Here is an 18130-nt window from a genome sequence, read left to right on the forward strand (position 1 = left end):
CAGTTAATAATGTTATTCCCCATAATAGTGCCCTAGTTAATTTTCTAGACCACAGTAGTGCCTTAGTTAATGTTATGCCCCATAGCTCTGCCTTAGTTTATTTTAAGAACCATAGCAAGGTATGATTCATACAATGTTACACTGTAGGGCTGCCAGTGCACATTATGCAACACAGTACCCAATTCACATTAGGACAAATGTATTAAGCCTTAACAAGTGAATAAAGTAGAGGTTGATAAAGTAACAGCCAATCATCTTCTGTCATGCTACAGACAGTTTGAAAAATGACTGGAGCCTATTGGCTGGTCCTTTATCACCCTCTATCACTTGGCCCACTATGACATACATTATCCCCAGTTCCTATTATGCCACAATACAGAGCCTTAATCAATATTATGCCACACTTTAGTGCCTCGACATCATTTTGTGTCGCATTACAGTGCCCTAGATTATATTATGTCACATTTTAATGCCCTCCAGATAATTTCATACTAAATTCTAATGAGAAGGGATATATCTAGATATACTGTAGGACCCAATGCAAATGTTTGTGAGGACCCTTAAGTATCACCCAATGATGGTTTATGTATTTGACACATGCATCTGTGACATGGAAGGTGGCCTGTCTTAGCTCTGGGGGGGGGGGGGGGGTAGATTTATTAAGCTCGGTGAAGTGATAAACTGTCTGTTTTTTATCACCGTCCAATCAGCTGCTACCTGTAAAGCTACAGGCTTGGTTTGAGAAATGACAGGTAAGAGCTGATTGGCCGGTGATAAAAACCAGACAGTTTATCACTTCACCAAGCTTAATAAATCTACCCCAGGGTCCCAGAACAGCTGCAGCTCTGGGACTATAAAGCAGCTGCACCTATGGTAGCTATTCCTTTGTACAGAACACATGTATATGTGAAAGTGGCCCCTCTCCCCTCTGGGCCCCATAGCAGCTGCTCTCCCTGCACCTATGGTAGCTACAACCTTGGTACTAACCAATCAACTTATGTCATGCTGATTGATTCTTTTCAGACTGTGTTTAAAAATGTCCATTAGGAGCTGATTGGTGCTTGATCTCTCTCCAAGCTCATCTCTACCAAAGAGCTGTTATTTGTTGCATAGGTATATATACTGTAGTTTATAAAGTTCTGGCAGTATATAGATATATTGTAAAGAAAAAAAGTCTCTATCCGCACACACAATTCACTTTATTTGAATATTTTTGTTCTTTTAATACAGATGGAATCTACACTCTTACCACTGATGATGGGATTTCTTATGAAACCTTCTGTGACATGACCACCGGTGGAGGAGGTTGGACGTTGGTGGCCAGCGTCCATGAAAACTTTTTACTTGGGAAGTGCACTACTGGAGATCGCTGGTCCAGCCAACAGGGGAACAACATAAATAACCTGGAAGGAGACGGCAACTGGGCAAACTATAACACATTTGGGTCACCTGATGGGGCCACCAGTGATGACTACAAGGTAAGAAGGACCATTCGTGTCAGGATTCCTGCTATTTTATATCCCATTCAGCGTCTATTGCGCTAGGTGAGGTTGTTACCCTGTTATCTGTAGGTATAAATGTTTCTCTGACACACGTTACGTATCAATATTATTTCTCTTTTTGCTTGTCTTGATAAAGGGTATTGTAGCCTGAAACGTTATACAATGAAATTTGATTCATTGTCAATTTATTGTAAGCCTACAGAGTGCCGTCCAGCCTACAGCTACTTACTAATATTATTTCTCCTATATGGTCAGAACCCTGGTTATTACGATATATCGGCTAATGATGTGGGGATATGGCATGTTCCAAACAAGACACCACTATCCAAATGGAGGGATTCCGCCATTCTCCGATATCGCACAGATAATGGCTTTTTGCCTGATGAAGGTGGAAACCTCTTGAATCTGTACAAGGTAAAGTATGAATCAGAAGTATATATTTATTTTACAAGACTAATCAATATAACACTATAGCGACAGATGTAGATACAGACAGTATACAGTATCTCCTTTCTTTAAAAAAAAAATGTGATTTCTTTCGGCCAGGCCAACCTGTGGCATCCAGATGTGGTAAAACTACAAATCCCATCATGCCTTGCTACAGTTTTAGCATTCCCTTATAGTAAAACAATAGCAAGGCATGCTAGAACTTGTAGTTCCACAACAGCTGGAGAGCCACAGGTTGGCCAGACCTGCCTTAGGACATCCAACACTACCATGTTCTACTTTCTGGGTACTGTAAGATGGGGGATCTCTAGGGGACCCGTCCTAGACAAGTTCACTTTCCACTTTTGGGGACCCTATCATCTACAAAATCTAGCCATAGTACTGTATATGGAAATAAGTTTAACGCTACAGATAAAATTTGAGCACTTGATGGCAAAACCACAGGTATGTCTTGGGCACCTGTGTGATGTATTTGTTTCCAGACACACAGGGGTATGCAAAGAAGTGGCCAAAACATTGGGCGCACTTTAAATCCAGCCTCTATAGAATAAAACCGTAAAATACACACACATCAATATATGTCCCTCCAATTAACAATTGCAGCTCTCAATTGGGGACTTCTGTGCAATCAGAATGCAAATTACCAAAAAGATAATGGGCCAGATTCTCTAAGCTTCAAAAGTGATAAACAGCCAGCCAATCAGCTACTGCCTGCCATGTCACAGACTGTGTTTGAAAAATGTGAGGTAGGAGCTGATTGGTTATCACTCTCCAAATTATCACTTTTGAAGCTTAGAGAATCTGGCCCAATAAGAGAGCGCACCAGTATTACTATGATGTCTGTTAATTAATAATCAATTTATTCACAATTAGTGGTCATAGTATTAAACAGTTTAAAACATATATCTTAAAAAAACTAGTTAAATAGACAGGTCACTAATACCCTTGCAGAGACAATGGTATTTTAGATAAGATCACAGGAGCCTTTTCCATATATTTGCATCTGAAAAATATATTGATTATATCTAGGCTCAGTGATGTAATTTATTTAGCTATATTTGCCTCAGGTGTAAAGAATTTTATCCCAGACCCCTCAAGAGTCAATCGGGAAGCAATGCTTCCAATTGAACCTGTGAAAAGAGTGTAATCTCTAATGAGTAGAGGAATGGATTGTATTGTGGTCAGCTGAGAGTGCTTCAGGTGCGGGCGTACTAATTGGGCGATCTGAATGCCTAGCGCATGAACCAGAGCTCTCCGAGAACTGAAACTTGCTCATGGACTCCGCAGATTTCTGCTGTGTTGGTTTGCTTGCAGTCGGTGTCCGGTCCGAATGCACACCTACCACTGTTCGTGTACGCCCAGATTTACGCCCAGTTTTGCCCCCTTTGAAACCGTATCCTTGTGTACGCCCATATGATGCCCATGTTACGCCAATATTTTCCGAGTGAGTTCGGTGCACATTTGTAGACGGTATTGGTGAGAACGAGTGCGCAGACGCTGCGTTGCAAATGCGTATTGCGTTTCCTACGCATGCGCAGATAGCTAAAAAGCGCCCTCCAAAAGAAGTCTGAACGGACCGCACCAATCAGAATAAGGCCCATAGTGATGACCTCACATTATGAACAATTTACTGCATTTGGCTTTCAAATTTTTTGACCTTTGAGGGATAACATATTAGAAAGTATGGAGGTCATTATGGTTGACTCGCAAAGCTGCAAATTTCGCACCTTTGCAAGCCAACTAAACGCAGCCCGCGTGAACGTCCGCCCTACCCTCACAAGTCGAATATCCCCGCACGCATGCGAATAGATGTTTTGCATAGACCTCCATTCAGGATGCAGTCACAATCCCGGTGGTCAAAATCCCGACACTGGAATCCCGACCGCGGAAATCCTGGCACTTTGTCCCTCTGTGGGTGTCCACGACACCCATAGATGGAGAATAAATTAGTGTGCCGAGCGTAGCGAGCCCGCAAGGGGGGGCGATCCACATCCCACCCTTGTCGGGATTCCGACCGCCGGGATTACATACCAAACCCATCCATTCGCAGCTTGCGTGCGGGGCAGAAATCATTTGAAGGCCGCCGACCATCAAATGATTTCTAAAGCACTTGCAAATCTAAGTCACTCTCTGGTGACTCAGATTTGCGGCACCCTGGTACATGAACAAGGCAGGCAGCTGACATCCGATGGCATCTGCTGCCCGCCCAGCACCCGCTACACTGACGAATCACCATTGGAACGCCCAGCGTTTTCATGGAGACGACCAAGAAATGCTGATCGTTCCCATTGACCTAACCCACGCCGGCCCCACCACGCCCCTTTCCCGCACTGCTCTGTGCGAACTGGCCAGAGACTATACAAAATTCACAAAGGGAGCCAGCACATTGACATAAATGCTTATGCACATGTGCAGTAGCAAAACATCGATCCCCATACGAAAGCACGAGGAGCGTGAAGACCTTTCTCTCACCCAGTTATGCTCTAGGTTAGGTTAGGAAGATTATTAGCACTGGGGATGAGGTGGATATCACTTTTCAATATTAATAATAGTATTACTAAGCATAGTAAGAGTAAAGCCCAGTACACACGAGGCGATGGGTATTCAAATGACCTTATAATATGAATTACAGGGCCGGATTACGTGGGGTCCAGGTAGCGGGGCTCCGCACAGCAGGGTCCATGCCGCGCTGGGGAGGCAGCGGGGTCCCTGCGGCGGATGGGCAGTCAGCAACGGGGTCCCTGCAGCTGATGGGAACTAGTAGCGCTACTAGTTCCCATCTGCCGCAGGGACCCCCTGCCTGACCCCTCTGCCTGCCACCCACCCGACACTGCCGCAGCAGTGCTGGTGTGGGGGCACCGGATGTGTGGGGTCCCCTGTTGCCCCGTGAATAATCCGGCACTGATGAATTATGTGCATCCCCAACAAGTTATAAGAAATAATAAGAAAGCACCTGGTGATTAGAACAATGCTGTACACATTCCAGAGTATAACGCTACCTTCATTATCTGCTTTCAGAAATACCCACTAATATACAAAACTGGCAGCTGCCCTACAAACAATGGACCCGCACCACCTGTTGTGTATGATTTTGGAGATGCAGAGAAGACAGCTAATTACTATTCACCAAATGGAAGAAGTAAGTGTTTGTCTATGGAATGTATCCTGTTTGAAAAAAAAAAAAAATATATATATATATATATATATATATATATATGATGAGCGTCACTCCAGAGGACTTTGATGTATAAATACTTTTTATCTCAGAAAATCAATTAGAATACATGTACAGCAAGTCGTTTATTTACTATTTGACGGGTGCTTCTACCAGCATACCAGCGGGTGTGCCATGGGTAGCCCCGTGGCACCAAGCTTCGCCAACATATAGATGTTTGGCGAAGAACAAGAAAAGTTTTTGACCCAAGATGAATTTAGCAGACATCTTAAATTATTCATTAGATTCATTGACGACCTGTTCATGGTATGGACGGGTCCGGTGGACCACCTGGAAAAATACATTGCGCCCATCAATGCCAGCATGTCACCTATTAAATATACTATCAACATACAGTCTGAGAGCATAAATTTCCTTGACGTCCTGGTCACCATTAGAAACTCAATCATCGTTACAGAGGTTTATAACAAACCTACCGACCGGGAGACACTATTGTTGGCCTCCAGCCACCATTCCAAGCCCCTGATACGTGGCCTACCAAAGTCGCAACTTATGCGAGTGGCCAGAATATCCAACAGTCTTGAAGCAGCAATCGCCAGTACTGATGCAGCAGTACAGCGGTTTGCTGAAAGGGGATACGACATGCGTCAACTTAAACAACAGCAAGCTGAAGTTTTGGCCATACCTAGATCCCAACTATTAACCACCCATACAGCAGGTAACAGCAAGGTGTTACCATGGAAACAGCAGTACACCACTTCAAGCCTGGTAGTCCAAAGAGCCACCTCTGCACTTTGGCCCATAGTTAAATCGGACAGAACGCTACCATGTTTTCATTCCATCAAACCCATGCACTTTTATACCCGAGGGCGTAACATTAAAGACCAGGTCATGAAAACTGACCTCACAGGCTTTGGCATTGTCCAACCCAGCAATTTTTTGCATAAAGCACCTGGATGCTACAGATGCCTGAAGTGCAAGAATTTTGTGGTCTGCAGGTCTTTCACCCTCATAAGGATATCACGTTCCCCATTCGACATGTGCTATCCTGTCTGTCCACTCACGTTGTTTATTTACTTTTCTGCCCCTGTCCATTGTTTTATGTTGGCAAAACCATCCACACAGTTCGTGAGCGTATGGCTCTTCATCGCTCAGCCATAAACAAGGCATTTATATCCAAGGGATCTAACCAACCGGTGGCCCGCCACTGTGTTGAGGCCAGTCATAATGTGATGGACCTCAAATTCATTATTATTGGTCATGTCCCCACAAACACAAGGGGCGGAGACAGAGATCACACACTGTTGAAAATGGAATCTAAATGGATTCACAAACTTCAGACTGTGAAACCGCTGGGACTTAATGATCGTTTGAACTGGGGTATCTTTTTGTGATCACTCGCATCCTTTTGTGATCACTCCCATTTACCTGCTATTCATTGTGGTGCAGCGCATTGTATTGTGTTACAGTGTTGTATCTGTCATCATTTTGTGTACATATATTGTGGCATTTACATTGCATTTGTTGTCTTTTATTCAGTTGATTGTTTCCATGAGCCCGGCATGTGTGACGGGTCCGTGCGGCTGAGGACGCGTCACTACCCCACAGGTTGCCTGGCAACTAGGGAGTGATCACGTCAGCAGAGTGCGCCCGATCTCCTGCAGGAGACGGAGCGACGTCTGCACTCAGCCGCAGTCCGGTAAGTAAATGCATATATTCTTGTTGTACCACACCAGTGGTTGTTCAGTTCGTAGGAGCATGTGGTCTTGATAAAAATACATTTATGTATTGAAACGTCGACTTGCTGTACATGTATCCTAATTGATCTTCTGAGATAAAAAGTATTTATACATCAAAGTCCTCTGGAGTGATGCTCATCATTACCTACCTGTTTTATATCAGTGATGGCACCCGGGGCATCTGCTTAATATTTGTGAGCGTGCCGATTCTCCTGCTTCATATATCTATATCTATGCCCAATATATCTATTTGAAACTGATGACTGGTTTCCATGTGCCTTTTCTCTTGTGGAACTGTATCTTATGCTTGGAGAGTGCACCGGATAAAGCTGTCTTGGAGTGCCGGCATATAAGGAATATATATGTATATGTGTGTATATATATGTGTGTGTATGTGTGTGTATGTATGTATGTGTGTGTATATATATATATATATAATGTGTGTGTGTGTATGTGTGTATATATATATATATATATATATATATATATATATATATATATATTAATAAAAAAATATTTCTATTAAACATTTTATGGGGTGCATATATCCTGCCGGAACTATATACCTGATCTGTAGCCCACAGATCTGGATATTGGTAAATCGGGCAGTATCACATCCCCCATAAGGTCATGTAGGGCTGCTCAGGGAGTGCTGGGCACGCGCACATAATGATGATGCCATTCCCCTCCGCCTGATGCTCCGCCCCTCCACAAGGCCCCACCCGCTTTGTGGACACACTGATGGCACGGAAACTCCTTACTTGGAACCTCTGAAAGATGAGATGTATGATCACCATTATATACTATTGTTGTTGTGGTCCTGCATTTGCCGAAGAGGTATACTGTATAAAAGCTAATATATATTTTATTACTATTTGGAACTGTCAGTAAACCTCCCGTGTGTTGTGGCTGTTATGTGTGTTCCGATGGTGTTGTATAAATATTAGTGAGCTGCATTTCTCTCACTGTATAATCTAACCTTAAACCCTGTTTTGCAGATGAAATCACTGCTGGTTTTATCCAATTCCGTGTGTTTAACGCTGAGAAAGCAGCGCTGGCGTTATGTGCCGGAGTGAAAGTGACCAATGGTTGTAACTCGGAACATGTAAGTTGCTGCCATTCACCACCTGTGATACTTTCCCAGTTAACCATGTGAATACTGTAAGTTAGGATTTACATTACATAGACTTATGAGTGAATATAATATTATGCTGCTTTCACACCGCAAAACCTGCTTAGACCAGGTATTTAAAAGGTTTTTTTTTAAACGGGTCAGAGCAAGTTTAACCCCTTTCACACTGTCTAAATACCTGGTCTAAAGCAGGTTTGCGGTGTGAAGGCAGCATCAGCTGGCATTGGCACATGGAAGTGGTTAGTAAATAAAGGTTACTACAGAAGTCAGGAAGCGTTATATAATACATGTCACACCTGGGTGTATATATATATATAATCTGGCTCCCCTGCTACTAGAATGGCTCACAGTGGTCTGTGTCAGCTCTGCGGGTCAGCAGACACCCGTAGTCCCGAAGGTCTCTCTCCGATCCAGGTAGAATCGGGGAAGCAGCACAGTAATATCGGCCATCCTCCTATTCCCATCCCCGGTGTCAGCAGCACATGTTTCCTCCGCTGTCTGTCCCCCAGCACTAACCACACGAACCGCGGCAGCCTCTCCTCATGTTTTCCAGCTGGGAAGCGCAGCCTGCGAACATCGTGTGCAACGAGAATGCAGTTTCCGGGGCGGGCAGGAGGGAGGCGTATGGGCTGCTGTAAGGAGGGCTGTGCAATGTCACACACTGCATACCTCGCTGCTTCTCTGGGCACACATCACAGGTACCCAACCACCAGTACCTGAGGCAGGGGCAGGGTACACTGAGCATTAGCTGGTCCCCTCTGAGCCAGCGCCGTGCATATTTAATGAGCCGGCCGCTCATTACACATGCGCACATGAAATGAGCGTCCGGCTCATTTAAATATGCACGGCGCTGGGGACCAATCGTGCTCACTGCTGCCTGGGTACCGTTTCAGACCCGTTCAGACAGCAAAAAAAAAACGGGTCTGAATGGGTAGGACCCTGCTTTTTTACAGTTTTTAAATACCAGTTATTCTAAAACGGTAAATTCGCTCTGGATCTGTCAGACTGCACATATAACCGTTTTAAAACGGTAAAAAAAACGGCAATATACCGGTTAATATGTGCGGTCTGAAAGGGGCATATAGAACCGTAAGGGCCCAGTTCTGAGGTGTATGGTGGAGGATGCCGTGGTGGAGCCAGATCTCTCTTTAGGCCAGATGTATCAAGCTTCAAAAGTGATAAAATGGAGAGTGATAAACAACCAACCAATCAGCTCCTGTCTGACAATTTTCAAACACAAGGGGGGTGTGCAATGTGTGGGGAACGGAATCACCACAAATAACACTATGTATCTGGCGCTGTTCTTAAAACAATAAGTGAAAAAAATATAATAATAAATCAATTGGAGTGTTTACTGCTGCTGCATGTGGTTTGTGAATTAGCTAGAATTCACAGGGATGGAAAGGAAAAAATTGTATTTTAAACCACCTTGCGCTGCTAGTAAACCAATTTTGGACTAATAATACCACTGGACAGAATAACACTGGACACACTGCTGAAAATGTAGAAAATTTTATATATAAGGCAAAAAAGAATAAAACAATTCATACATGTAAATTAGTAACAGTAATTGGTACAATACGATAAAAATACCTAAATGGCCATTAGGATTTGCGTTTGCAAACTAAATGAAGCTCCGTGATGGATTAAAAGAGAGTGATGATGGTAGTCACTGGGGGTAACCAGGATGATGAGGGGATGGAAATGGGAAAATGATGCAAATGAATAAGCCACACAGTTAATGGATGAATAAGAAGCACATGCAGGGTTAGTAAAGCTGATAAACCAGTACCCAGAATGAGGCACTGTAAGCAGTAGGTATTATCTCACCCTCCGTTGGTATGGTAATGGGAGGCGTTGGGGAGCTTCTGTTGGTGTATGCTCGTACCCAATTGGATGACACTGCAAGCGGGGAGCTTAGGTTGGAAAAGCTCTACCCTATGTGCTGGGTCTGGTGGTATGTGACCAACTGCGGGTGCTGTGTGGACGCAGCCAGGGGAGACAACGGCTGGACTCCAATCCTGGGTAGCGGGAGTAGTGCTCGACCGCTGGGTGGAAATGTAGTAGCTGCTGCCCAGATGACGGTGGCTTGTTAGCTTGAAGACCGCGGCAGACCAGCTGGAAGTTGAGGCTGGAAATCAGGGGAATCACGGAGGTTTGCAGACGCAACAGGAAGTGACGTCGACGCGTTTCGTCTCTATGGCAACGGAGACTTTTTCAAGACGGATGTTGTGCTGGCCCTACGCAAACCTATTTAAAGGCTGTATAGCGCTCGTTAGCCAATCATATCATTGAGGTGATCAACATATCATTAGAACAATTCTAAAAGCTTGTGTGTCCAGTGGAATGAGCAGTGTACATAAGTTGAGCAGTAATGTATTTTTACATTTTTAGCAAATCATTTCTGCAAACTATAATTGAATAATATTGAGTTTTCAGGTGATAAACAATCCTATGGATTTATTCAAATAATTGAATCTTACGTATTCAGTACTATGACCTCATTTAAAGGGGTATACACACCCGCGATAGAGTGGAGAGAGATAGGATATAGCATGTTCAAAGTTGTTAGATATAGGTATATAGAATCTTTATATACATATATAAATGCGTATAGCATCTGTTTATACAGGAATAGTGGAGAGAGGAGGCTCTGTGTTGTGAATATCATAATTAGAAAGATCGGTAAATAAATAAAAATTAAAATTAATAATAAAAATAAAAAATAATATATAATAAATGGTAATAGAAAAACACATTAAAAAATCCATATATAAAAATATATATAGAAATATAATAGATAACAAATAAATATATAAAAAATAATAAAATAAAAATAACATATAAATAATAAATAGATAAACAATATATATTTAATTATCTTCTATATTATTAAATAGTAAACATATTTGTCGTTGGCAGAGACCTAGTACAGATTTAGAGTAACAGTCTAGGGTTTCAAGTCCGTGGGGGCCAGGAGAAGTTTCATCTGCAGACCCACGGTGTCATGAAGGGAATAACCCCTAATCAAGCACCATGGGTAGATGTCCTTCCCCCTGACCCGCACGGAACTGGGAGCCAGAAAGGTGAAATGGTTCTAAATCCCTCATGGGGAATAACAGAATGAATGAATTGTTCCAACAATCTAAAGATCAAAGGAGGTCCTAGTCCATGCATGTTAGGTCCAGGGCTTCATTTAGGCCCTGCGGGCTGAGTGTGTCTAGTTTAAAAATCCAGGAGGTTTCGGCCAGACATAACTTTCTGAACCGATCTCCTCCTCTTTTGGTGTTCGGAATAAATTCAATAGCTGTAATGGTTAAGCCACTAGGATCACTCTGGTGGTGTTGGGAAAAATGGCGAGGAATACTGTGATTCATATATTTCTTTAGGATGTTTGTTCTGTGTTCCCTAAACCTGGTTTTGATGCTCCGTGTTGTCCTCCCCACATATTGTAATTTGCAGGGACACTCCAGGAGGTAAACGCAATGAGTTGTGTCACAATTAGTGAATTGTTTTAAAATAAAAGTTTTTCCATTTTCTATCGCGGGTGTGTATACCCCTTTAAATGAGGTCATAGTACTGAATACGTAAGATTCAATTATTTGAATAAATCCATAGGATTGTTTATCACCTGAAAACTCAATATTATTCAATTATAGTTTGCAGAAATGATTTGCTAAAAATGTAAAAATACATTACTGCTCAACTTATGTACACTGCTCATTCCACTGGACACACAAGCTTTTAGAATTGTTCTAATGATATGTTGATCACCTCAATGATATGATTGGCTAACGAGCGCTATACAGCCTTTAAATAGGTTTGCGTAGGGCCAGCACAACATCCGTCTTGAAAAAGTCTCCGTTGCCATAGAGACGAAACGCGTCGACGTCACTTCCTGTTGCGTCTGCAAACCTCCGTGATTCCCCTGATTTCCAGCCTCAACTTCCAGCTGGTCTGCCGCGGTCTTCAAGCTAACAAGCCACCGTCATCTGGGCAGCAGCTACTACATTTCCACCCAGCGGTCGAGCACTACTCCCGCTACCCAGGATTGGAGTCCAGCCGTTGTCTCCCCTGGCTGCGTCCACACAGCACCCGCAGTTGGTCACATACCACCAGACCCAGCACATAGGGTAGAGCTTTTCCAACCTAAGCTCCCCGCTTGCAGTGTCATCCAATTGGGTACGAGCATACACCAACAGAAGCTCCCCAACGCCTCCCATTACCATACCAACGGAGGGTGAGATAATACCTACTGCTTACAGTGCCTCATTCTGGGTACTGGTTTATCAGCTTTACTAACCCTGCATGTGCTTCTTATTCATCCATTAACTGTGTGGCTTATTCATTTGCATCATTTTCCCATTTCCATCCCCTCATCATCCTGGTTACCCCCAGTGACTACCATCATCACTCTCTTTTAATCCATCACGGAGCTTCATCTAGTTTGCAAACGCAAATCCTAATGGCCATTTAGGTATTTTTATCGTATTGTACCAATTACTGTTACTAATTTACATGTATGAATTGTTTTATTCTTTTTTGCCTTATATATAAAATTTTCTACATTTTCAGCAGTGTGTCCAGTGTTATTCTGTCCAGTGGTATTATTAGTCCAAAATTGGTTTACTAGCAGCGCAAGGTGGTTTAAAATACAATTAATTTTCAAACACAGTCTGTGACATGGCAGGTAGAAGCTTATTAGCTAACTGTTTATTACTCTCCATTTTATCACTTTCGAAGCTTGATACATCTGGCCTAATTTTTGTGCAATCAATGAGCATTCCTAGTGGCAGGTGGAGTGTAATAGCAGTGTCGTGGGCATGTAGCCAGGCTTCCCTGCCAGTTGAGAATGGATGCCTTTATATGATTTTGGGTCACCCAGTATGTGTAATAGCATTAGGGGCCCTCGGGCAAAGCAGTGCAGTGTGGCCCTTAACTACACAACCTCATCTCTCGACACCCCTTACTAATAACGTTGCTTGTGGTGATGTCCAGTTGGTGGACACTACATTCAGGGCTTGATTCTGGTACACTCGCAAATGCAAATTCCCTCCCTCTCTCTCCCTCTCTCTCTCCCCTCTCCCTCCGCACATGTTACATCTGCCCCACCTGCAGTGCAGCATAGTTTGGTCCATTAGAGAAATAATTTGTTTTTGCGGGTGAACAAGAATCAGGCCCTCAGTGTGTCTTTTCCCTCACATGCCAGCTGCCCAGCTTTTACCTCACATGCCACCAGCTTTTCCCTCACATGCCACCTGCCCACCAGCTTTTCCCTCACATGCCACCTGCCCACCAGCTTTTCCCTCACATGCACCAACTGGACACCAGCTTTTTCCTCGCATGCCACCTGCCCACCAGCTTTTACCTCACATGCCACCTGCCCACCAGCTTTTACCTCACATGCACCAACTGGACACCAGCTTTTCCCTCACATGCCTGCTGCCCAGCTATTTCCTCACATGCCACCTGCCCCCCAGCTTTTACCTCACATGCCTGCTGCCCAGCTATTTCCTCACATGCCATCTTCCCACCAGCTTTTCTCTAGCTTGCCTTGTTTTGCCTGCTAGCTTTTCTCTTGCATGCCACCTCACATGCAGCACCCCTACACATTACATTTTCTCCAGCATGCCATTATATGTCCACCATTTTTTTGCCCCTACTTCCTGTCAGTTTTTTCTTCACATGCCCCTCTGTAGAACAGATTTCTTTCCCTCACATACAGGATCTGGGGCGGGATGCTTTAACATTTCTCGTCCCCCTCCGCCGGGCTTCGCATTGTTAATGATCACATATGCTGTAACACATACGATCATTAACGCAAAGCACAGGTCTTGCGGTCCCTTGCAATGCGGCTCCGGCACTGGACTTCTGGGCCTGAGACCTGGGAGTCCATCTGCGCATGTGCAGAGCGACGGGGATGGCGGGGGGCATGCTGGGAGGGATCTGGGACGGATCCCTCACAACACAGCGCTGCGGTAAGAAGCCCATAGGCTTCTGCTGGTGATTCATTCCGCAGCGCTGACACTGCTGAGGAGGGTGAGAGAATACAGAAATGCAGTGAAAACCCCGATAATGGTTTTTTTACCGGATTTCTGGTTTAGAGCATCCCGTCCCTAGTCACCAAATTTTCTACCCAGATGCTACCACACATACCCTGCTCACAGGTATTTACTGAATGGAATAGCGGAGGAGGAGCACTCAGGGTGCCCTTAGATCCTGCTTAATGCTGCGAGACGGTAGTGCAGAGACGGTAGTGCAGCACTTTTTTTTTTTTTTTTTTTTTTTTTTTTCTACCTTTAACGTTCTAAATATGAATCTGTGTGTTATGTTACAGTACTGCATTGGTGGAGGTGGCTACATTCCTGAGGCGGACCCCAGGCAGTGCGGAGACTTCACAGCATTTGACTGGGATGGAGTTGGCACGCACACTATATGGAGTAGTAGCAAGGAAATGATTGAGGCTGCCGTACTGATCTTCTACCGCTGATCCCGCTGACTAACTTTAATATTGGATAAATACAGAAACTTTTGTGAACAGAAAGGAAATGATATTTTTTTATAGAATTACAATAAAATCAGAGCTAGAATTCCATTCCAAACATAGGGATACATTTACTAAGATGGGAATTCTATTGAAGATGGGATGTTGCCCATAGCAACCAATCATAGTCTACTTTGTTATTACTACTAAAGCTATAATTTAGAACCTTCTAGAAGATAAATATATAGCATCTCTTTGGTTGCTATGGGCAACTTCCTATCTTCAATAGAACTCCATTCTTAGCAAATTTACCCCGTGGATTTTTGATTAATACCCTAGGCCTGGCCTTAAATGTATGATTAAACATTTCTTTGTAAAGTGCAGTTGGCAGTGAACCAATAAATTATAATATGTATAAGGCAAAGACTTTGCATTGCATGTCTTCAGTGTATTTTGTATAATCACTAGTATAACAACAAAATATGCCCCTCGTACCGGAAAATTTAGGCAGCGATCCCAACCCCCTCCCATCTTCCCCAGTAAAGTTTACCCTCACTCATCCATCCGCTTGACGCTGCCAGGTCTACAGGGCCTGCAAATCTACTTGTCTACAACAAAATGGCTCCTCCTGTCTGCTGTAAGGGGGTGGACATTTTGTTAGGGCTATTTTTCATTAGCAGCAGCAGGAGGAGCGCCGGGAGTCGGTACTGCAGGCAAGCAGATCTGCTGGTCCGGCATAAATACCAGCATAAATATTACTGATTTCCTACGGTAAATGTATAATTAACCCTTTGAGTGCCAACGTTGCTGTGAGCGAGCCTCAAAATATCCATAAAAAATGCCAGCGCTGCTCACGACTGTTCTTTGGGTGCAATATATAACTAAACTTCAATGAATTGACTTGGCTGTATTTGTATTTATTTATACTAAAAGAACCGTCGCAATTGAGCAGCGCTGGTATTTCTAGAGGATATTGTGAGGCTCGCTCACAGCAACATTGGCACTCAAAGGGTTAATTATACATTTACCGTAGGAAATCAGTATATTTATATTTGTGTACCAAACTCCCAGTGGATCGTCACTAAACAAATACAAATCTATAATCTAACGATGTACAATATTATCACGTTATTATTAGTGAAATTAGTCTTTGTATCATTTTAAGAGGGGATTTCATATGGACAAAAGTATTCGGACGCCTGGCCATTACACCAACAAGGATTGTAATGATATTGTATTCAAATGCCCATATATGAAATTGGTTCCCCCTTTTGCAGCTGTGACAGCTTCCACCTCTCTCCAGAGTATTTATAATGGGTGCAGTGCACAAAATGGCCCCCGTGGTCCAGGGGGCCCATGCCGCACACAATGCACCTATTTTTTTTCGATACATACCATCTGGAGTCCCGCGTCAGCAGCAGCGATGCTGCAGAAATCCCTAGGACAATTTTCCCGCCATTTTTTTCCACATGAGCAGTAAGCAAATCCCTGGGATAAGGCCCAGACCCTAATGCCCAGCATCTACAGCGCTGCTGGCTAGAGAGGAGGGGGTCCAGATATAGGGCCAGATGCACTAAACTTCAAAAGTGATAAAATGGATAGTGATAAAAAACCAACCAATCAGCTCCTACCTGACATTCTGTGACATGGAGGTTAGGAGCTGATTGTCTCCTTGCTTATCACTCTCCATTTGATCACTTTTAAAACTTCGTGTTTCTGGCCCGGAGTCTGCACGTGGGCCTCCACTACCCTAACAGGTAGCATTCTCCCAGCATCCGCCAAACTCAGAGGTAGATTTCTGTACTGATGATCAGGGGGATATGTGCTATCCCCGTGCCTAATGGCAGGGGATAGAGCTTCCCCTGATCTATGACACCCGCTGAGCGGGTACTTTGGCGGCTGGGTGGGGCAGGAGGCATAGCGCAGCTACGATATTTCGTAGTGCGCTCCTGCCTGATTTTATGAACGGTCAGCATCGCTGACCGTTCCGCCGCCTGCAGCTATCGACTTTGACAGCTGCAGGCAGCGATGCCCTATGCCTTCAGCAGGGACAGCGCTGTCCCTGCTGCTGGCTCTGAGCTGCGCTGGGGGTCTCGCGAGAGTAGCGAGATCCCGCGCATGCCCAGTCAGCCGGCCCGGGGGGGAAGGAGACGGTGCATCAGTATTAAATGATGCGCTGTCTCCAGGAGGGAACATCGTCGGAGGGGGGAGTTAGCACTCCCCTGCTTCGGCCGGCAAGATGTTGACATATCTTGTCGGTGTCCCCTCCTGCTTCGCCTCGCTAATAAGATGAAGCCGGAACTGTTTTAGCGGCGCGTTTAGCGCTGCTTTAATAAATCTATCCCTCAGCCACCTGACTGGCAAACGGAGAAGAGTGATTTGTCACTCCACAGAACATGTTTCCCCTGCTCCACAGTCCAGCGTCAGTGCACTTTACTCCACTCCATCTGGACTTGGCGATGTGAGGCTTGTATGCAGCTGCTCGGCCATGGGAACCCATTCCATTAAGCTCCCGCTGCAGTTTTTGTGCTTACATTAATACTAGTGGTATATCGGAACCCTTCAGCTTTATGAATCAGCACAGAGATGTCCACTTGTACACCTCATGTGACTTAGCAGTCGTTCATCCCGCTCTGTGATTTTACATGGTCTTCCACTTTTTTTGGCGGGGAGGTGAAAAAACACTTATTAAAGAATACATTATTTATGTGATAGATGTCTATACCATATAACATTATTTTTGTGATGAAGTGCATTGTTTTACTTCACTTTCTGTGGCAGTTGTGACAGATTTGAAATCTCCCGTGCTGAATCTCCCATTATGAATCTGACACAAATCTCTCTGTATGTGGCTCATTGGCCAGTATTCAATGAGAAAAATTTGCCTTGTTTTATGGCGAGTTTGTGCTGTTTTCGCGTTGGAAGGAGCATTTTGCTCTCCAAAAGTGAACCACCCTATTCAATGTGATATTTTCGCCGTCTTTTTAAGTGATTTTCGCCGTGTCTCTCCGTGTAGCAATTCTCCATCTTTTCATGGAGAACTGGAATGTGAACTTTTAAACTAAAAGGTTTATTTTTTAAAATTTTGGTGTCAAAAAATCTGGACTTTTTTCTGTGAAGGGGCATGTTATTTTTTATTAATGTGCTTATAGCACATGAATATATATTTAATAATAATAATAAAAAAAAATCACTTTTTTTTTTACACAGAGCAGGGGGCTGGAACTCTCGAGCCGCTCATTAGATATTCATATATTCACTGCATCCGATCATTACATATGCACGATCGGGTGCAGTGAATACTGGGTCCCGGGGAGCCCACCTCCCCTCCACATATGTTCTGGGGCAGCCAGGGAGACTTTAATCTCCCTTACTGCCACCGTCCCCCAGCTCCCTGCCGCGGACGCTCGTCCGCTGCAGGGGTTAAGACTCGCCGCGAGTGGCGGCGAGTCTTAACCACATTGAATAGTGGGAGCAGGAGTGGCAGCGAGCCCTCCGGAACAGGGCGAGTGCATGGCGAGAGAAATCTCTCGCCATGCACGGAGAATTTTCACGTTGAATACTGCCCATTTTCTGAAAGAGTGAAATCTCTTGTGCTGAATCTCCCGTTATGTATCTCTGGCACACATCTCTGCGTATGTAGGACCCTAT

General features: G+C 44.1%; 1 protein-coding gene across 1 annotated transcript in view; it reads left to right on the forward strand.

Moving 5' to 3' along the window:
* The window catches only part of LOC146020998 (intelectin-1-like), a 31268-nt gene extending 16358 nt beyond the window's left edge, over positions 1 to 14910 (forward strand). Inside the window, exons 4-8 of the mRNA XM_083154753.1 lie at positions 1231 to 1478; positions 1758 to 1916; positions 4968 to 5088; positions 7862 to 7968; positions 14333 to 14910. Coding sequence (XP_083010879.1) covers positions 1231 to 1478; positions 1758 to 1916; positions 4968 to 5088; positions 7862 to 7968; positions 14333 to 14485 — 788 coding nt within the window. The 3' untranslated portion in view covers positions 14486 to 14910. The remainder of the gene's footprint in view (positions 1 to 1230; positions 1479 to 1757; positions 1917 to 4967; positions 5089 to 7861; positions 7969 to 14332) is intronic.
* Positions 14911 to 18130: the final 3220 nt, after the last annotated feature.

The sequence above is a fragment of the Crinia signifera genome, chromosome 7 (genome assembly GCF_055691185.1).
Source record: "Crinia signifera chromosome 7, ASM5569118v1, whole genome shotgun sequence".
NCBI lineage: Eukaryota > Metazoa > Chordata > Amphibia > Anura > Myobatrachidae > Crinia > Crinia signifera.